Source organism: Brachyistius frenatus, unplaced genomic scaffold (genome assembly GCF_029030835.1).
Source record: "Brachyistius frenatus isolate BFR_SWC_R1_liver_20210118 unplaced genomic scaffold, ASM2903083v1 Contig_24, whole genome shotgun sequence".
Lineage (NCBI taxonomy): Eukaryota > Metazoa > Chordata > Actinopteri > Embiotocidae > Brachyistius > Brachyistius frenatus.
Window position 1 is genome coordinate 918008 of NW_027210623.1, and position 21871 is coordinate 939878.

The window sequence follows — 21871 nt, forward strand, 5'->3', positions numbered from 1 at the left end:
GGTGTGTCTGTGGTGTTGTGCCTGAAGTGGCAAAATGGACATTGGCAGGCAGAATGGCGGGGGAACGTTCTGTGGTCCTGTGCCATTCCTGCTGCTCACCAAGTCTCTGCTTTCCCTCTCCTCTTGTCTCCCACATATCTGTCTTGTTGTCATCCTGAAGTGAGTGGGAGACTGTGAGGAGAACAAATGCTGAATCTTAATGAGACTGCTGAGAAGAAAGTCATTTTCTCGCTCTGTCTCTCTCTGGTACTACTTCTATTCCTTATTTACAAGCCGCATAACTCAGCATAGTGAGGTTATTGCACAATTCATCAACATATGTTTAATCATGTGTTGTAAGGGCAGTTTAATGTCACACAGTTAAATGTTTACAAGATCACGTGATCAGTGCTGACCCTAATAAGGATGACAGATGAATGGCAGCAGTGATTATTTCACACCCCATTGAATTTTTACATCCTCAGTGCTTCAGAAATTCAGACTACCCCCATCATGCCTGGATGTGCCCCTTCGTTCAGTATGTCAAAATGTGCCCAATAATGTAACAGCTCGAAAGAAAATATCTACATTAGCAAGTATATTGATTACAGTTGTGCTTTTTGTATTGAAATATATTGCAGGATGGTTGTATTGGTTTATAGTGAACGCTTCAGTTTGACCTTCTGTCAGAACAATGCTTGACCAAAAAAAGTTGATGCCTAGATGCTTCATAACCTCGCTGACACAGTGCCCCTCTTGTAGTTGTTGCCTCCTCTCAGATGAATAGAGTTAACAAAAGAAAACAGAATGTATATCTTGAAAATAGTCATGTCACAAGACTTCAACTTTACAACTGCACTGAACTGAAAAAAATATATATATTTTATATTATTTTGGACACTCTTATTAGATGAATATGTTTCAATTATATGTGTCAATACCTGGATGTGGATGTTTTTGGTGACTAATGTTTTCTGGCTACATCTTTGGGGAAAAAGAAGGTAAAAAAGATCAAAAACCTTAGAGAACGATCAATGGTCAGTGGGAGAGTCAACATGAACATTTCAGCCTCACTGGCTGGATCGGAGGCCTTCGTTCAGTCGTGGTCCAGACACAGTGAGACGGTCATCAGTCAGGAACTTTGAAGTCAGTGGTCCAGCTAATGTTTACTATTGTGGCAACCACTGCTTGACTTACATCAGTATTGAATAAACTTGGAACAAGAAAGACAACGATGCTCCACCTTTTCAATTAGCTTCTTCCTTGCTAAGCTTGCATGCTTGTTATTTGTATCTGAAAAAAAGTAATAAAGGAAAAATGTAAATACCAACTTAACAGAAGCTTAAAAACATGACTTTTTATCCAGGGTTAGAGTTACCATTGACTGTAAATAATTAATTTCCTTAGTTTACAATAAAGATCTGTTGATAAGGATTGATTTGAAGCAGAGTATTGTATTTTTACATCATCAGGATATGACTCCACTGAACGTCGATAAGCAACAGAGGAAACACTGTTTGGCTGGGAAATATTAAAAAGTGAGTGAGATTGCTTTCTGCTGCATCATGTTTTCACCTGAAGGCTGGGGACTTGTGTAGCTATATTACAGTTTGCAAGATAATCTTCAATCTCTGTGGTTCTTTCCCAGTCTCATCTGTTTTGTCTTGCCTCTGTCTTATCGAAGCCTGACTGTCTAATTCACTGGTGTGATCAGAGGTCATAACTTTGAATTTTGGGCAGAGAGACATTAGTATTCCCGAGACCCACACACTGACCAAGCCATCTGCTGCTTTCAGACTGCTGCTCTCGCCCCTTCTCTGCTCCTCAGCCCTGCTTTTAGACATAGACACGCACTACACACACACACACACACACACACACACACACACACACACACACACACACACACACACACACACACACACACACACACACACACACACCTTTGCACACTTAAAGACATGTGTCTGCCAAACAGGGGGAGTGTCTGAGGGTAATTTAAAGGTTTATCTTACCGTAGCTGAGGCGTTTTGTGGCAGACATGAATAGGTCTGTCCATGGAGACAGCCCTGCACAAGTGGTCCCCAGCTGCAGCTCAAAACAGACAAATGAGATACTGCAGGCAGGCCGGCTGGTGTGCTGCTGTTAGTGCTGCCAGTGTCTGTGTGTGTGCACGAGCGTGTGTGTGTGTGTCAAGCCTTTTTCAGTGATGAAGGTAACAGCTTGAATCAGGGCCTACATTTCAGTGCGTTTGAGGGCGACAGATACCTGGTATGTGTGTGTGCTGGGTGGATATAGAAATAAGTGTACAGTGATGGAGCCAGCCTGAGGATTGACATGCTGCATGGAAACCTAATGTCCTACGTTGAGTCTGAACAGACTTCACTCTGAAAAGTCTCTAAAAAAGAGTTGAAGAACATGCTGAAACAATTGTATGCATTTGATGAGTAGCATGGAGTAGCCAGGGTAGGAAATCATATCAAAAACAACCCCAAGACTAGATTCAGTATTTATTTGCAATTAAAGTTAATGAGTAAATTATAAAATAATTTATGTACCCAAGAATGTATGTCAGAAATGTGTTTCGGGATCCCAAGAATGTATCCCGAGATATGAGATATCTGAGATATGAAAAGATGCCAGTTTTGTCCTATCTAAACTAAATAAAGGGCACGGTTAAAACCCATTTCAGCTACCACTGACAAAGGCTGACTGTGTTCCTTCCTTTTGCTTCATACGTAACACCTAACAATGGCTAACTGTGCCCATTTAAAGTTACACAAGCTGGCAGTGCAGATGGCCAACTAACAGCAGGTATTCGCATCCATTCTGTGCCTGCAGAAAATTACTTGTCAGTACTCTGAATTTACCTCCAAATAATACTGCAGAGAGACAAACAAAACAAACGAGATGCTCATTTTCATGCCACTCTAAATCCAGTTAATCTCACAACAAATTGAGAATTTGTCTGAAAAATAATTGCATCTGGCTCTGTAAAGCTTTTGCTTTGTCTCACAGACACTGCACTGCTATATGGGACATCATTGATTCATTGGGGCAGGTGTTCCTCACCGACTGCCTCCTTCAGGTGTCTCCAGCTGACTAGAGTTCCATGTGTGATGGCACCCTGCCAACTGCTGGCCTCTAGCTACAAGGCCTGAAGATGTCAAAACTATGTTCCCAGACTGTTTGAGACCGTTGCTTTTGAGTGAAAATGCATTTGAGTTTTAAGAGGGGCAGAACGATCAAAGACCAAACAAGGTATTTGGCATTCGGGATTTGCGCACTGTGAATTTGCACTGTGAATTTGTCCCTCAAGATCAGACTGTCAACACCAAGTTCTGCTGAGGCGTTTGAGGGAAAACATTCAACACGACCTGAATTGTTGCGTAATGACGCGTGGGCTCTCCAACATGACTTTCACAGCACGGTGAAAACCACAAGTTTCTCACCTGCAATGCACAATCTGCCGCCCCTTCTCAGACTCCCTGCAATGTCCCTTCAAAATTCAACACAAAGTTCAGTGTGCGCTCTCTGCTCAAGTTACAGGGCAATGGTGTCATAGCGAATGCACACGTACCAGTGGTCACAACAACGTGTGTAACTCAGGTTCTCGTTTTGACCCACACCTGAGTAAGTTTATAACTTCCACCTGCTCTGTGCACATTCCTGTAGTGCGCAGCAGGAACACTCTGAGCTTTCTGATTGCCCCTCGTATATTATCCTTTAACCAGCAAGATGCTGAACGAAATGAGAAAAGCAGTTTGTTGTTGTAACAGTAACAAAAATTAACTGACTGCTTATGAGCAATACAGTGAGTATTCAATCAGTTGTTAAAGCTGTTTACAACTGTGAATGCGCCAGGCAGCTCTCCAAACCTTCCTACAGCCTGAAACTTAACCCTCGTGTTGTCCTCGGGTCAAAATGACCCGCAGCTGTGTTCAACCAAGTTCTATTTTATTTCTATATTTTTTACATTTTTTTGGGATCATTGGTCATCATTCTTTAAAGAAACCCTCACAGCCTCCTTGTCACCAATGATCCCCAAAAATATGAAAATAAAATAGAACTTGGTTGAACACAGCTGCGGGTCATTTTGATCCAAGGACAACACGAGGGGTAAGTAGCTGCAATAATAACGATTTTCTCCTGATTGACTTTCCAAGTAAAATTAAAGATATTTATTTGAGCAGTGTAGGCATTACTTAATAGTAATTAGGATTCTGACTAATGAATACATTTCATGGAGCTCATATGCTAAACCATCATAAATACAAAAAGGATTCAGTGTCTGTGAGCTAAAACACAACACGAAATTACCAAAGATTTTACAGGAAATGTAAAAGACAGGGTTGTGGAGTGGTTGGGTAAAGGTCAAAGGATAAATATAATTTAAGATTATAAAAGTGCAAATGCAAACTAACCTCAGAAAGATTATGACACATCCTGTGTATATACGCATGAATGTAGTGCATGCCAAACAGCAGATTTGGGGGAAAGCCCCTTGCTGCAGACTTACAGGATTTTCAAAATTACAAATTGTGTTGGCACTCAGACAGAATGTAAAAATTAAAAATAAATAAATAAATGTGATGTGAAAAACAAACGCAAAAAGGCGACTTGTGAATTTTGGAAGGCAACAAAGAGGAGGTCAAAGGGTATCGGTCCCCAGGGGATGCAGTTACCCATAGTTACCAATCCTTCCCCTCAGCTCCAGGGAATTGGACGAGGTGGAGCTGAGCTCTAACAGGACGATGCCGGGATAAAACATGAAGGCACATGGAGGGTGGAGTCAGAGGTGCATGCTGTGTAGCAGCTGGTGGGGGATGGGAGGAGCGAGGAGAGACATGAGGGAGTGAAGGAGGGAGGATGGGCCTGTTGGTACAACAGATCGCACTGCTATTGTATATCGCATCTCAGCTCAGAACTCAAGGTAAGAAACACAGTCAATACTTGGTTTCCTAGATGTGAACATGATGAATCTGTAGTGAAAAGAGAGACATCTTAACAAAGATGCTTCATTAGATGAAGGTGTTGCTGTATTTCATCAGGTGTGTCTCTGTGATCAGTAACCTGTTGTTTGATGCATGTGTGGATCTTTGTCCCTTGACCTGGCTACTTGTGGAACGACAAGCTGTATGCATGCGTGTCTGTGTGCGCTCCGATCTGCATTTATGTTTTAGATGAGATGTGTTTGTGCCAGGTTGGGCAGAGCTAATTAACCAGCGTTAGTTACGGTGATGGAAAATGGGAGGAAGCCACAACAACACCCCTTTGAGGGCAGTTGTTCATGGAAAATGGATGGCACAACTAAGTGGGGATGGTGAGAAAATGGATGACAGGGCACGTGACAGGAAAGAACATAAAGCATACTGAAGCTTTTTAGTTGGTTGTTTAGATGCTATGGTAGTAGTATAAAGCCTATAAAGCTAAAACAATGCTGTTTGGATGTTCTTTTATGTCATTCATGATTTATAAGATAGCTTTGTCTTGTTTTTGATGACTTTTTACGAGTACTAGGTTTTAGTTAGGTTTAATTTGTGTCTGTTTATTTTGGATACACGCTTAAACCTTGATGTAAAAGACATCTGAAAGTCTTATTGTTTGAAAGTAAAGGGAAAAAAAAGTCACTAAATACTGGCTTCAGAGAAAACGTCTTTTCATAAATGCTGTAAACTGTTGTACACTCCATGGAAAAGATTACACCCTTTGGTTACAGAGGGTGAAAAATACTGGATAAAAAAGCAGACAGATTAACAGCTGATGAGTCTTGTGCAACTTATCAAGGAACTTTGTAACCAGAAACATTTTGCTGTCTCTTCACCAGCACTACTTCTCCTGGTCTTTTGTAGGAATAACCTTCATCATCTTCCGTGTTGACTACTCTCAACAGGTATACAGAAGGATCAATAAGAGTCTTGATTGACTGATCATCTGGAGTGGTATCAGTCCGCATGTGCTGCACCTATGTGAAGATGAGCCTAATTTAGCTATTGATTCTTTGTCTTGCAGTGTCCTGTTAGGTTTATATGGAGACAGTTTGCTTTGAAAGACTCTGCTCTTTACTGTTATAAAGCTGAGCCTGAGGGACATATTGAGCCCACTGCTGTGAGTTTGAAGCCATGATTGTGCTGAGTAAGCCCAAAAGTGTGGGGCTGAATGTGAATAAAGTAAGCCAGAGACTGTGTTACTCAATTACAAGAATGTATTGGATTGTCAGGCACTGAAAATATGCAGGAGGCAGTGGTTGTGAGGGTGTATGGTTGTGTGTGATACAGGAAACCTACTGTGTGCACATTTACCATTTTGATGAAGTATGGGAACCTGGTCAAACACATAGTTGCATTTGTCTTAAAAGCTTGAAATATTACTAGCTTTAGCCATTATAATTTTATTTGTATTATTGCACAATGTTCTTTATGTGAGTGTGCCCTTGCTGGATTAACATTTGTGCTTCTGCGTGTTTTTCTGTCTCTTAGGATAAAACAATAACAATGCATGGCTTGTAAGCCGCCAATCATGGCTCAAAGGAAGAGGCCAGGGCCCAGCGGAGGAAACAGTATGGCTGCCCCAGGTCCCACCCCCTGTCCCACCCCTCATCCTACAGAGTCATGTGATCTGAAAGCACTCCCTGCACGGCCACGTCCACTGCGCTACCCCAAAGAACCACGTGATCCAAAACCCCTCCCTCATTCGTGTAAGGCACAATGTACTTCTCCCAAGCCCCAAGATGTGGCTCACAATAACCCAGAAGCGGATGCAAACGCAGAGGTTGAAGTGAAGCGCTATAGCAACCAAGCAGATGCACAACTCGAGGATCAGCGGCCAGCCACACCGTCAACGCCTGAACATAACCATGACCAAGATGACCGTGACCAGGCAGACTTCCATGGTGGAGCTGACAGCCTGGATGATGACTCCAGCTCTGACTATATCAACAACACCTCAGATGATGAGGAAGACTATGATGATGGTGGGTGTGATATCAGTCATCATATGCTAAGTATTGTAAGATCTTGTTTTTGCCATTATTCCATTATTAATTATGTTTATTTTTGTGATTTCCAACAATGGGGTTTTTTGTAGTATAAGGGGACAAAAGGAGTACTTTTAGTTATTTCTTATTTCTACATAGGAAAGCAGACACGATAAATGGCAAATCAAGCCTATTGAATTGAATGGAAATCCATCTAATTGTTGAGAAAGCAGTGCTGCCACTCGGACTCATTATAACATTCTGTAATGAATATGCAAAGCACTTAAATAACGTGTGTTGGAATCATCTTTTCCTTTGCAGCCTGACTGAAGTCTTACATGAAAGAAAACTTGGAAACCCCCAGTGTTTAGTCGTTGTTTGCAATTGAGACTTTAGTAAGCCTCAAGTATGACATAGTCCCTCAGTAATAAGTATGATATCACAAAGGAAGCCAGAGACATAAAGAAACATGTTTGTGATTGTAAACACCTCCAGGACTGGCAGAGGAGGACGAAGGTGTGACTTACTACATCCGCTACTGTCCAGAGGACGACAGCTACCTGGAAGGTATGGATTGCACCAGCCAGGGAGACTGCAGCCACAACCATAACCACAGCCAAAGCCAAGGGGACTGCAGCAGCACCACGCAGCTGGGGGGACCCCATACTGACGAATGCCAGGAGGCTGTGGAAGGCTGGGCTGAGGAGGGGGAAGTGGAGGGGGAGGTGAGAGAGGAAGAATGGGTGGAGGGGGAGGAAGGGGAAGGGGCAGCACCGGAAGAGTGGAGAGAAGAGGAGGGAGAGGTGAGGGAAGAATGGAGGGAGGGAGATGAGGAGGCGCGAGAGGAGTGGAGAGAGGAGGACCAGGTCAGACAGGAGCAGTGGGCGGGACGAGAGAGGCACAGGGTGGAGGAGTGGGGGGAGGGGGAGGTCCGCTGTGAGGTGGTGGAGCAAGATCCCGATGAACAGATATACAATGGACGACCAGAACCCATCCTGGACCACCACCACCATCACCACCACCAGCCCCAGCCAGACGCTTTGCACACCCGACGGGCTGACAGAGAGGAAGAGGAAGAGGCCGAGAGCGAGGAGTACTGTCCTAATGAGGAAGAGGATGAGGAAGGGGACGAGGAGGAGACACATGGAAGGGCCTACACTGGAGACTACTACGCCCCCGAAGACAATGGGAATTCAGTGCGAGTCTCTCCGTACCGTAGCCGTAAAGTGCTGGTGGTGGAGGGGGAGACGGGAGAGGAGGCTGAGGAGGACATTGACCAAATTGTTGCTGAGATTAAGATGAGTATGAGCATGGGGAGTCTCAGCAGTGGCACCGACCAAAGCCCAGAGGAACTGGCACAGGACCCCGCACCAAGTGACTACCCTCACTCCAAGCCCGACGTAGCGCTTTACCCCCCAGCTCACCACCGCCACGACAGCAGGCCCAAGTCCCTGAACATCCCCTCCATGCACCACAACAACCCCGACCTCCAGAGGGGCGTCAAGGTGCATCCACGCTCCCCTGAGGACAGGCAGAGATGGTCACAAGAGCAGGTGAGCTTTGTCTGAAGCAGAAAGGTCATGGGAATTATTTCACATTTAATCCCTAAATTGTGCCAGAGCTGCAATAAGGGTCCCCTGCTGGGAAGTCATTTATAGCTCAGCATCTGATGTCATCTGCTGGTAGCCTCACTGTAAAACCAAATGTTTCTACCACAAATTACGTGTAAATCATTCTTTCATTCACTTTATCATATGTGTCACAGCAACAGTATGAATGTTTGTCTTGTTTACTTAATTATTACGAACAAAAACAGTTATGTTTGCAATATAGCTTTTACTTTTTAAGCTGTTCTTGATTTGGTCTGTTGTATCAACAGGCATCAGAGAACACACGGTATATTTGTAGGCACCACTGCTAAATACTAGCTGAGTTGTAGCCACAAGGCAACGTGTATAGATTCCATTGCTAGTATCAACACAGCACAAAATATTCAAGTGAAAAAAAAAAGGTCGTCGTTGTGGTCCAATCAATGATAAAATGGCCGCTGTTCTCCATTCCCCCAAAACATGTTTGTCATCATATGAGTTAAAGACTAGTTATATTCCCCACGGCAGGTTGCTGAACCACAGGTCCAGACAAAGGCTACAAGGTGGAACAATAACAGTAACACAACTATGTACATGGTGGAAGTCTTTGCAGAATATGTGCTGTATTCAGGTTATTTTTAAAAGGCTCTCACCAGTGGAAGTGATTTAAAGAGTTTTGTGGTGAGGAGCTGAAGATGAGTTACAGGTGACATGTTCCTCATTGCTACCCAGAGAATAGCTGGAGCCTCGCCCCTCCCCTCTGTTACCTTGAGATGTCCCTTCCTCGTCCTTCTCCCTCTCACAGACCTGGATGAATGCACACACTACACAGACACATCGATAGACTCAAACGCCTGCAGAGCGCCCCCATCTTCTAAAAGTCAGATGGTAAAAGGAGAACAGGGATAGTCTCCTGTGGGCAGCATGCTGACACACCTGCTCCACAGTGTGCACATGTGCTCGTGGATTCACTGCATGTAGCACAGAACTGGGCCAGATACTGTAACTAGATTAAAGGGGAAAAACGTACAGTAGACTGCAGATTCAAATGACTTCCACACGCAGTGGGACGATACGGCCTGCGTTATCAAATGAAATGTTCACCGTACACAACTTTAACATGACCTTCAATGGAACCAGGACCACAATAGATTTAACAGGAGCTGTATTGCACTGTGTGGAGCCAAAAGATTATATGAACAGATTTACAAAACTCTAAAAGGGAGGTCATCTACACACACATACAAATACACATAGCATGACCCACATCATTTTACTGTATGTGTTTGAACCACCAGTATGTCAGACCTAAACTATTCTCCGTTTTACTTGCTTTACATTTGATTTCGGCTGTTGGAAAAAAAATTCCTTTCTACCACAAATAAATCCAGCAGATTTTTTCAGGCTTTCCTAAATGTCAGAATGTTTGTCCAGTAAAAGCTAATTCTGATATTTATAATACAGTATATGCACTTGTAGCATTTCTAGTTTATTTACACTAGTTCAGAGCTTTTCTTAAATAGGTTTGTATTGGTCCATTGAAGATTATTCTAAATCTAAGAATCACCAAGTTAGTTTAACACCACCATCAGCATGGTAAAAGCCTGAGAGTATCTGAGAGATGAACATACTGAACTGTAAGAATTCATAATTTTAACCTTGAACATTGGAGAAATCTTTTATCCCTTTTCTGTAGGTGGCAAGAATTGAGTTGCTAGGTGCCATGGAGACTCATTTGAACTCTATTGCGCATAATATTTTTCATTTTATTCACATAATTTCAGTTTTAGTTTCTTCTGATAAGTAGTTACAGGAGTGCAAAATCAATAACTTTATTCCCCCCAAAAAAATCCAGCTAAGTCTGTCCTGTTAACACAATCACACACTGGCAGAAGCAGCCAATGCTCTCAGTGGTAGTCTTTTGAATGTTAATTGCGCTGATGGATTAAAATTGATGCAGCGCTGATTTATTGATGACAAAGTTCCACATGTAGCCTCTCTGTAAAAAGTACAAAGTTTGACCAGAGTCACTTGGGATTGTGGACATGAATGTAGTTTTGTAGAGCATCAGAGTTTAGCATTCTATGCTACCAAACAACAACATGAATTTCATTAATGTAATGGGTGTTTGCACAACTGAGATGAGCAGCATGGTGAATACTGATCAGGACTTTATGTTTAGTTGTTTTTTTTTACAAAAGAGGCGACAGAATCAAAACGAAATGGGCTGTTCCCCTGAAACTCCGTTTCAGCCATTTAATACGATTGCATGTTAAACAGCAGTTGTGGACTGCAAAATGGATGTGCAGGTGAATGAAAAGGTGTTTTCCATCGTGTTCACTTGTGACTGCTCTGCTCTTCTCTTCTCTGGCTGTTGCAATTGAACGAGGTCCACCGTTGTCAGGGAGGTTCTGCTCCCTTAAGTATGTCTCACAGGAGACGAGGAGTGAGCACAGGGAGGCTCAGGGTGAGGATTCACAAGTCTACCCTGGCCAGAAGTGTTCACCTTTTGAATTGTAATCTGTTTATTGATTGGTCAGCTGAGCTGATGGGACCATAAATGGAGCAGATGGGCTTTTATGGAATAGTTTTACTATGATATTAATAAAACTGCAGGACAAATACCTGTAGAAACAGGAGTGGTGCTACAGGCAGATACTCTGATAGTATTCATGTTTATATGTAAAATAAGAAAATATCTAACGTGTAGAATCTGAATCATGAATGCATCATCAAAACATGAGCCACGTTATCCAAATGGAAAGCACCCAGTAAGATTCTCCCTCTGTGTGATGTTCTGCTGGATCCACTGTACTGGATGTCCATAGATGTGATGAGAGACGGTACCAGGTGACAGCTGACGGCAGTTTGAACCCAGACTGCTTGTGTTATTCACAACAACGCTTCACCCTTTATAGGATTTTGTTTAATTGTATTTGAAGCTTCACACTTCAAATACATGAACCCTGTTATTTCACAGTGTAAGCAAAAAGAGATATTTGTTTTATTGACCGTTAGCATTCTATGACGGTGCACAACTCTCTGACACGTTGTTTTTAGCAGGCATAGCTACACATTCAGAACCTCTCACATGAGTTTCCTTCAACCTGAACCTCTGCGGCTCAGTCAGCAGCAGAAAAGGGAGGGAAGTGTTTTTTGCCATAGCTTATACAATATTACTCTCATTTTGATTCAATTGTAATTCTTACCTGCTTACACATGTGCATCTGTGTTGACCTGTCAGGTGAGCAACGGTGCTGAGCAGCCCAGAAAGCAGCAGCGCTCCGACCTCAACGTTCCCCTGGAGAACAACAACGTACCAGAGGTGAGATGTTCCTGGATATTCTGTCGCAGTGTTTCCTTCATCGTCCTTTATCTGTTGTGAGGTCGTTTTGCACTTTCAACAGAAGATACGGTTGTTTATGTGTGTGTGTGTGTGTGTGTGTGTGTGTGTGTGTGTGTGTGTGTGTGTGTGTGTGTGTGTGTGTGTGTGTGTGTGTGTGTGTGTGTGTGTGTGTGTGTGTGTGTGTGTGTGACCATTTGAGTAAACGAGTAATTGTGTGATTACAACCTCCGCTCATGTCCTCTGCTTATGGCATCCCGGTAATTGAGGAGTGTTCGTGCTTGTGGTTTTATGAGAGCCATTTTTCACTGGGATGTCTGTGGTGGAGGCTTCCTTTCACAGGCTCCACCCACACCTCCATGTCCTTGAGCAGAGTAAACTTTCTGAATAGAGGACTGGTTAGAGGACTCAACTGATCCAGTGGGATGAGTGTTTGAATCTCATGAATCACCTCACAATTCTCTCTGTGGCCATCTCTTGTGAAAAGCTTTGTCCTCCCTCCTTTACGTCCTCTCTCTTCCACCCCCTGCCGTCGACGTCAATGTGGGAGGTTGATAAGATGACACTTTGCACTCTCTCCACAGCCACTTCTGCAGTGCTCTTGAGCAAGGTGCACATGAAGTTTATACAGCAGTAGAAGTACTAGGGTGTAAATGCAAGTGAATGTGGGGCAGAGCATCGCTGGAAAATAATAGAAAAGTCTGAATGTTTGTGTTACTGTACCTCCTCTAAGCACCAAAGGAAAACAACAGTGCCATTAATGATTATTCATTTATGATGGGGCTTCTACATTGTTTGTAAATGACCTTGATTCTTGTGTCTATTCATGGCTAGATTCTGTGAATGTGGGCTAATTTGTGTTATTGATCTGTCAAACTTTGTGAGGGGTTTTGTTTTGCATCTCTAGTCTGTGAGAACCACATTTCACTTGCTGAAGAAAGTCATGTCAATGTCACTGATAGAAAACTCGTGAAAACAAAACACAAGCTGTGTCTCAACTCCTATACTTATACGTACATATTTGAGTGCAAGAGTGCGTTAAAATGGTCATGTATGGAAACATGCAGTGCACTATGAGTGCCAGCATGGTGTACTTATAATTTTTTTTTATATGTGGTCAGTTTTCATCCTCAAAGCTCGCAATCATAGCTACTAAGCAGAAAGGACACTTCAGCTGTTGAGGAACGCAGAACTATACAAATACAAGTTGTACATGTCCACTCAAATGGCTTATCTTTTAATAAGTACCACCATACTGCTGTCGGATAGATGCCATCAGTATTGTGAATTACGTACGTTAAACACAAAAACACATTCATTTTTAGGTAACCAAACAAAGCCGGTTGAAATGTTTGCGGGAGATTTGTTACAGTTATTTCTGGGAAGTGCAGAACAGCAGTCTGCAATTTTACACAACACTGCCTTGTCGAAAATCACCTACTATACAAATAAGTGTACTAACATGTAAACAAAACAAAGTATGTGAATTTAGACACAGCAACAGTAGAAGCAGCAGGACCGCTCTCATAGAATGACCTATAAAAGTCATACTGCCTGTCAAAAACATCTACCAGCCAAACTAGCAGAAGGGTCTCGAACAATGGGAGCGTCAACTTGCATGTTTTGGAAAATCTCAGAAGAAAATAAAACTTGTCATTTATAAGACTGTGCATCTCGCCACAAATCCATACAGGTGCATCAGTCAAGCTCAGATCAAGATCCATGATTGAATGAAATATATATTTACACTGCTTTTGTTAAGATGTACTGCTTGATGACATAAAGTGACATATACTGTTTGAATATGGTGCTGTATTTGTAAGAAACCAATGTAACAGCGCTGGCAAAGAAGATGAGCAGTTTTGTCTGGTTTAATTAAAGACAGTAGAGAAATAATTAATTCACTGTAAACGTATTCACAAGGACTTATCTGTAATATCCTGATTCTCCCTTCCAGCCAACAAAGAAAGTTGCATCGTTTCCCAGCTTCGTCGATGGTAAGTTAATCTGTCTACACACCTGTTTGTTGCTGAAATCAAAATATTGTCATTGCATGGCACAAATCCAAGTATCACTTTGCTGTGAGTCGGTCCCTCACAGGCCTGATAGTAGTCTTCCAGTGCTATTCCCCTGACTCTGGGCAGGTGCTAGGTCTAATAATGTGAGGATGTTAGTTGCCTGTTTGTTCCTTCAGATCATGACAGTGCATTGTGTTCCAAAGTGAGTGTCTGGGAGTCCACACCTACATATCGCAGATTAATCTCAGCTCCCACCAGAACTGCACCACCATCAGCTCACAGTCAGTGGCCGTCTCACCGCTCAGACCCATCCAGCCTGTTATCACCGTATCTCCATCTCCAGAGCAACAGCGTTTGGCTCTATTTCTTCACACAGCACACTGACTGCAGTGATTACAATACCCTCTGCACCACAGTCCCAGCCCTTTCAGTCTAAACATGCTCTGTCTTTGCTCGTGTCTCCCCTTTTATCACCGTCTCTCTGTGCTTCTCCCTGGCCCAGTCCCAGGACCCTGTGAGCCAGAAGACCTGATTGATGGAATTATCTTTGCTGCTAACTACCTGGGCTCCACTCAGCTGCTGTCTGAGAGGAACCCCTCCAAGAACATACGCATGATGCAGGCCCAGGAGGCTGTCAGCAGGGTGAAGGTATTCAGACGCTCGCCCTCTCACACCCAGCTACACTCACTCATACAAACACACAAATGGTTTGTGCAGCATTTCTGGCCTGTAGATATTCACTGTTCAGAGACAGACCTACCTCTTCATGTTTCTTTGGTAATGCTCTTGTTTTCTCAGAAACAGACAGGAACTATCCCAGGGAACCAAGAAGCTCTTAGAAAACTCAGAAAGCTTACCTACAGGGGTGGACATTTTTCATTGTTTGTCAGCATTACACCCCATTTTTAGTTCCTCCTCTGGTGTTTTCCCTCTGGTTCCATGATTCCCCAGAGTTTTTTGGTGTTATCATTTGCTTTGTGCCTCCCTCGCTGCATCTGAAGAACTGTGAATATTAGGAAGATAAAACAGAATCAGCAAAGTTGTAAAATATTGACATGACAACACAAGTTGTAGCAGCCTTGAGGTGATAGTAGTCTCTGAGTCATCAAGAAGTACTGCATCTAGAGTTGGGACTTTTTGGGGACCAGAAAATACATTTAGATTGTGATTCGAGAAAAGTTCCTTGTTTGATGGAAACATTCCCGCAGTGGAAAACAGTTGACAGCCTATTCCCTTCTTATTCCCACCGAACTTTATTCTGAAAGAACATTTTATTTGATTCCAGTTTTCTATCTTATTGCCAGAGGCGCCATAATAATGTTCCAGTCATCTTGTTGTTGTTTAGGCTGCACTGGTAACGCTCAAATACATTAGAAACATATAGAGACCTTGCAGGAAATAAGTCCGATGGCTTTGCATTGCTAATACTGCATGTTTAATCATATTTTGTTATATAGATATAGAGCATCTTAATATGATTCTCACAGTACTGGAAGGGGAAAGATGCATTTCCACAAGCCCAAGCAAACAATCGCTATATATTCTTGTAATATGTTATTATTTGTACTTCACCGTTATGACACTATTATTTTTTATTTCACATGCAGATTGCTCCTGATCAAATATATGTAGACATGTGTTGTTTCTGTCTGTAGCAAAGCATCACATTCATGTATTAAGCATGAGTGGTCTTCTAGGGCAGCTGAAGAACGTGGCCAGATTAGGCCGCAGGGTGTGTTTGACACAGCCGGCTGGATAATGGGGCTGTTGGCAAGTCAACCTGATATTTCCCTTGTTGACTCTCGCTCCCTGCTGTTCACTAATATTGTTGTGATGATGATGATATGATGTTCCAGTGCAGCTTCAGAACACTACTGTGTATGGTACCAGTGCTGCGTAGAGGAGCTCCTCTCATGTTATATTTGAGGAGCTTGATTGATTCACTAATGACTGCGACTTCGTCCACAGTGCTTGTGTTCAAACTAAAGAAACAGCAAATAAAGGTAAACTTTGAGCCTCTTGATATTGCTCACATTGTTGTGGACTCTGAGTCACTTTGCCAGGTGACTCGTGTGATCAAAGGATGGCGTGTTGTGACATGATGACATAATTCAGCGCTAATGTTTTGGTGCATAGTTGCTACCGAGACACCAGCGTCTTTCATCTCCCTCTCATGTGAACACTACTTAGCTGTAATCCTAAATATTGAATAACCTCTTATGTAGTGGTCTACTTTTAGAGAGCTACATGCTGTAATGACACTTGTTGTTGATGAGGATGTTACATGTGATTATAGTTGTGTTGCATGGGACTTCAATTTGAAATATTGGATCAGGCTCCAGGTGCATGATGCAGGATTAGAAAACTTCAAGCCAGTTTACTTGTACTTATAAGTCTGTGTCAATGAAAAGATCTGTTTGGCCATTAAACATAATTTCTCTCTTTTAGCCACAGTTTGCAGCTTCTGTGCTAAAAGAGCTTTTGGTTACATGCAATAAATAAACATCTAGACCTCGATGATGAAGACCCTGTCCTAATGCGTTCACTCAACCCTGTCCTTAATGTTACACACTTCAATGTAGTGTACACTGCAGTGAAAGGGGATGGAAATAGCAACTGCTGCAAGTATTTATATAATTATGCAAAATTATGTAAATATCAAATCTGCTGGAATAGCATAGTTAAGTGGGTGTACAATCATTTAGGTGACAAACATCATTCTTCTACAGATATCAAAGCATTAGGCTACTTCTTTTGGTCTCCTAAATTGAGGGATATTTACATGTTTTTTTCACACCATTATATTTAAACACATTAGTTGAATCTTGAATATCGTCAGGCACATTTCCTGAATGTTTAGTCTAAAACTGAAACAAAATGATTCATGATTAGAACGATTAGAATAGAAAACCAGAACTACAATTTGACAAGGCACTCGCTGCCAGATTTGAGTTTTCTTTGCTGCAATTATAGTCTGGCAACCCTGTTCGCATTAATGATTGCTCTGGCACTCTGAGAGGCGGACCAATTATCCACTAGTGTCGGTAGTAAAGACACTGAAGTAAAATGTTGTTGTTTTTTTCTTTTCAATGGAGTTGTGGTGGTGGAGTGTCGTGGCGTTATGTGGTTCATGCCGATTCGTTGAAGGCTGCTGCTAGTATGAAAATTAAATTGAGGTCTACATCCAGTAGGGATTAGAAAGGATTCCCTATGGGGCATCTCCAGACACATATATTTGCACAGTGAATTGGGGTCTGGTAATACCAGACTAGGGAACTTCATGAATGTGGCGTGAAATACTAATCCGTTCCTGACATTATAATATTTTTTATTTATAGATTCAACTCCCAAAATCCTTAATAACTTCCTTTGGATGGGTCACACACCCGTCAGAGGATATTCTGAAACAAAGAAAAGGCTGATGCAGAAAAGTGAAAGTCTCAAAGTCTTTTAAAGCCTGTTGGCTGGTTTCAGGCTAAAAGCCCTTTTCATCACAGTGTGGATGTCTGCTGGCATCACTTCATCCCTCCAGTCTATATTTGCTTCTTCTCTCACTCTCTGTCATGCACAGTTGACTTGCCTGCAAAAAGTCTCGTCAGGATGAAACCATGGCAACAGTCAGCTGTCACCTCTTAGTGGTGTCACCTGATTGGTACAGGACCATTAAACAAAAAAACCCTCATCTCTTTGATTTGTCCCTCGCGCACAAATTAATAGCTGCACAGCAACCGGCATTTCGACTTTGACATTGAAATGGACGCAGCCACCTCCACGCAAAGCCGACCACATGTGCGGTATTAGTGCAGTCATACTTTTATAGTTGCTCCAGATCAACCAAAGGAAGCACACATGTTGTATACATAAACCTGGGCGCACCCCATGTAGTGCTGAACTGAGCAAGAACTACGCCAGGTAAACTCTAGCAGATCTGTGTAGGTTATTTATTCAGATCTTTTTGGCATGATGTTCACTCTGTTTGATGTAATATTTATGAAGCTTCACCCTCCCCCTTCTCTCCCCCTTCCACCCACCCCTTCACTCTTTGCTCCCTGCTCAGCTCCTCCTCAGCAGAGCAGGAGATGTTGCTGAAAGCCTCAGATGTCTGTCTTGCGTGAAAGCTTATCACGGAGGAGAAAACTTTGCAAAATGAAAACTGGAAAAAGACTCTTCCCTTTGGGCTGTTACTAATACTGTCTTAGTGGTTACAGCTTTGCACTGTGGCTCATGCAATGCAGCGTCAAGATCATTTCCTCTGGTCGACGGTAGCTGGAGAGAGGGACAGCAGCTCGGCTTCAACGTTATATAAAAGAGCTGATTTTGAAAGATTACAAAGAGCTAAGACTCCTGCAAAAGATCACGTATCTAAGTTCAAATGTGGGGTTCACTTGATGAACAGTATGAACTAATCACACACATTAGCTGTGTTAAACTGCCTCCATGTTGATCTGAGGTGTTTAATTCCAAACATGGTGAATCGACCTTGTCATTTTGTTTTGATGAAGCCCAGAGAACAAACCCCAAGCACACAGTTTAAATCCTCGCCCAGGGCTTAATCTCCTCCCCTTCCTCTGTGTGTGTTGTTGATTGTTTTCCAGCATGTCGTTCCTGCTAATAGCATTTAGACTGTGACATGAACACTGAAGTCGGTAAGAGCAGTGACCATACACTCAACCTGAATTACAGACTTTGATGTCTTTGGTGGCTGTAACGCTTTTAGAAATGGAACTGTACCGTCCATCTTTATGACAGTAGATGCAAAACTGACACTTGATATTTTAAACTAGAAGAAGAAATTAACATTCACGTCCAAAAAAAACAAAACAACCTTTAGACCTTTTGTCAAGCATGCAGGAAAAGTGTAATTTCATATCTGCTGGCTTATCTCCACAAACACACATAAATACACACAGTCACACACACTTCCTGTCTCTCTCTGTCCCTCTCCCTGTTTGTGAGAGCAGCGATAGCACACCTGCCGTCTGGTTTGGGGCTTTACTGTCTTACCTTCTTTTATTTACCTTCTTTATTTCCTCCTCCTCTTCCTCCTGTTTTTTGTGCTCCCGTATCTGCTGACCTTGTCCCGTCCCAACGCCTGCCCGCCTGCCTGCCTGCCTGCCAGAGGGTACAGAAGGCTGCCAAAATCAAGAAAAAGGCGGTGTGTAATAAACGGAGCAAAAGGAAGACCCTTTGGCCACTTTCCTTCCACTCTTCACCTTTTCTTTTTTCATTTCATTTGTGCCTGTCCGTGTATCCTCCTCCATCTGTGTCTCGCAAACTTCTAAGTTCATGCGTTTAGTTCAACGAATCTTTTGTGAGGTTTTTCAAAACGATAGTAAACCAAGGTATGTTTTGTTTCAGTGTAGCCAAAAGGTTCTATAAACTGTGGTCCTTGTAACACGTCCTTGTAATGTAAGATAAAGTGTCTGAATACTGGCGAAACTGGAATAGCAGCGTTTAACCAGCCACATCATAAAATCTTCACAATGATGGAGACTCTGTTGTAAGGCAGGCCGAGGAACCGCTGAAACCAGATGTAATAACAGCCCATTGACATGAATATATATGCAACCACTGTGACCACAAGGTATCAGAAGACACATTGTGGCTCCACATTGTATTATGTCTCAGGCTTCTGTTAATACACTGCCAATGTTACTGTGAATCAACCTGTGCCATAAGCTGTGGGAAAGGGCACTCAATAATAACGCATACAGTGGTGCTCAAAAGTTTGTGAACCCTTTAAAATCTCTACATATCTGCATAAATATGACCTAAAATATCATTAGATTTTCCCAAACGTGTTGCTGTATATGTATGCAGAAATGTACAAACTTCTAAAGGTTTCACAAACCTTAAAGCACCAGTTTACATGCCGTGTTTGGTGTAATGACCCATCGTCAGAACAAAATACATTTAGATGTTGTACTATATTAACGATGTACACAAGCTGTCACAGATGTTTAATTGATTCATGCATTTTTTTTGTGTGTGTCTGTTATTGCTGAAAATCATAGTAATTTAAGTGATACGAGGGCTTTATAAATCAATTTAAGTTTGTGAAGAGTTGGAGGCTTTACGAGTTTGGTAGTTTGTGACGGAGGATTTTGCGCTAGAAAGTAAAGTTGGCATTGTTTCCTTGCATAAATTTTACACAATAACTAGAAACGATAGCAGAAATGGAAATAAAGGACAACACACTGAACATAATAACCTTTTTACCTCGAGGCTAAAGACATACAACTTAATTTTTGCTGAGAAAAAGCAAGAACCGGCTAACCCAATCCAAAGCTCATGCCATCAGTTGCAACTCAAATTTGTGTTAGCAAAGAGCACCTTTTTCTATTTTGTACTTGCATTGCTGTTACGCTCAAGTAAGTTAAGTTACGTATTTAGCGCATGCCTGATTTTTTTTTTTTTTGTGATTAACATAATCTTCGTCAGCCAACGCAAATAATTCTTGTTTTGCTTCTTTACACGTGAGAGATGCAGTGGAGGGAAGCTTCATCTGTAAACAAACACATGTATTATAGGCTTAATGTTGTGAAAAACTGAGGAGAGCTTATAGGAGCTTTTATCACACGTTTCAGTAGAAAACATCAGGTGTTGCTTTGATTGCACTACATTAATCATTCAGGCAGAAGTCCACCACAGAAGTAGCAGATTTTCAATTCTCCAGTAATAATAACCTCTGTAGACCTTTATGCATCATATGGACAAGATAAATTGGACTTTGAATTGGTCGAACAGTGTGGCTGCAATTATTAATGTGCACCACACAAATTAGTAAGCTGTGTCCTTGTGTTCTGATGGAAAACTGCAAGTTCACACCTGTTCTCTGGGAGCAAGCAAAAGCCACCACTTCTAAATTTAAAATGGACAAGAGATTACACCCAAAACATGAATTAACAACACCGAATCATATTTCTTTCCTTAGTTTTTGTACATCATATGCTTGGTGGAGATAAAAAACTGAAGTATTAATAACAGTTACAGACCACAGTCTCAAATACATGTTTCACCGTTTACTCCATGAAGTATTTCATTACAGCAATATCTTTATCACTGTTGCCTTATTGTAAATGCATAAGGCAGTATTAATTAAACTAAAACAAATATCATTTCATTAGTCTGCAGTGCACAGTGATGAGAGGGAAATGTGTGCAGGCTTGGTCCGTGCTGAAGCTGCATTGCTCTCTCTGGTGTAACAGCCAGCTGGTAAGGGTTTAGTGTTAAGCTGTTTCTTGTTTCCGTGCCAGCTCGCCATCCTCGTGCCAGGACAGTTGATGCAAACTAACACCACCGCCAGACACTTTGTTTTTCTGCCTCGTCCACCTCACCTTTAGACTTAATAACCCATCTAACAAGCATTTCCCTCGCTGGACACTAAACTATACATGCATGCATTTTGGATATATAAACTAAGAATTTCCTACATTTAACACAGACACCACTCAAACGGCTGTGTTTGCAAGAAGCAGTCAAGTTTGGTACAAAGGTCTTTAAACAGTCCAGATCAGAAGGAGGTGATTTTAAACAGCTCTTCTGCTTGTATGTTTCTTCAGAGTGCAGATGGAGACGCTCAAACCCTCACTGAGGTGGATCTGTTCATCTCCACCCAAAGGATCAAAGTCCTCAATGCAGACTCGCAGGTAAGAACTCCATGTTTCCGTCTCACCTGTGAGAATAAAAGCTGTCTTCCCTGAAAGTACCTCAGCCACCTGATGAGTTATACAAGTCGACAGATCAGGGGAATGTTGTGTCACAGTTGTCATAACTGCAGTTCAGCTGCTGACACCAGCTGTGTCTTATAAAACCCCAGCTCTGATTGTTATCTGTTTGTTTAATCTCATAACGTCACTGTCAGAGTTCCCTTTGACGTAGGGTAAGAAGAGATCCTGCAAAGCCCAAAAAATGCTGCATGAACATCTGTGCAGCATCGACATCTTGTGTCTTCCTTTTAGTATGA

The 21871-nt window shown here is 42.2% G+C and overlaps 1 protein-coding gene across 6 annotated transcripts in view; it reads left to right on the top strand.

Annotated features, from left to right (window-relative positions):
• Positions 1 to 21871, top strand: part of apba2b (amyloid beta (A4) precursor protein-binding, family A, member 2b) — a 59531-nt gene that overhangs the window by 26800 nt on the left and 10860 nt on the right. For 2 of the 6 annotated variants that reach the window (XM_069697623.1, XM_069697624.1), the window contains exons 2-9: positions 6459 to 6952; positions 7451 to 8508; positions 11789 to 11869; positions 13845 to 13884; positions 14082 to 14294; positions 14408 to 14553; positions 19025 to 19060; positions 21468 to 21554. In XM_069697623.1, the coding sequence (XP_069553724.1) occupies positions 6478 to 6952; positions 7451 to 8508; positions 11789 to 11869; positions 13845 to 13884; positions 14082 to 14294; positions 14408 to 14553; positions 19025 to 19060; positions 21468 to 21554 (2136 nt within the window). In that variant the 5' untranslated portion in view covers positions 6459 to 6477. Of the gene's footprint in view, positions 1 to 4890; positions 4913 to 6458; positions 6953 to 7450; positions 8509 to 11788; positions 11870 to 13844; positions 13885 to 14081; positions 14295 to 14407; positions 14554 to 19024; positions 19061 to 21467; positions 21555 to 21871 lie in introns of those variants that run through there. The other 4 variants (XM_069697625.1, XM_069697626.1, XM_069697628.1 and 1 more) reach the window with 4 other exon arrangements.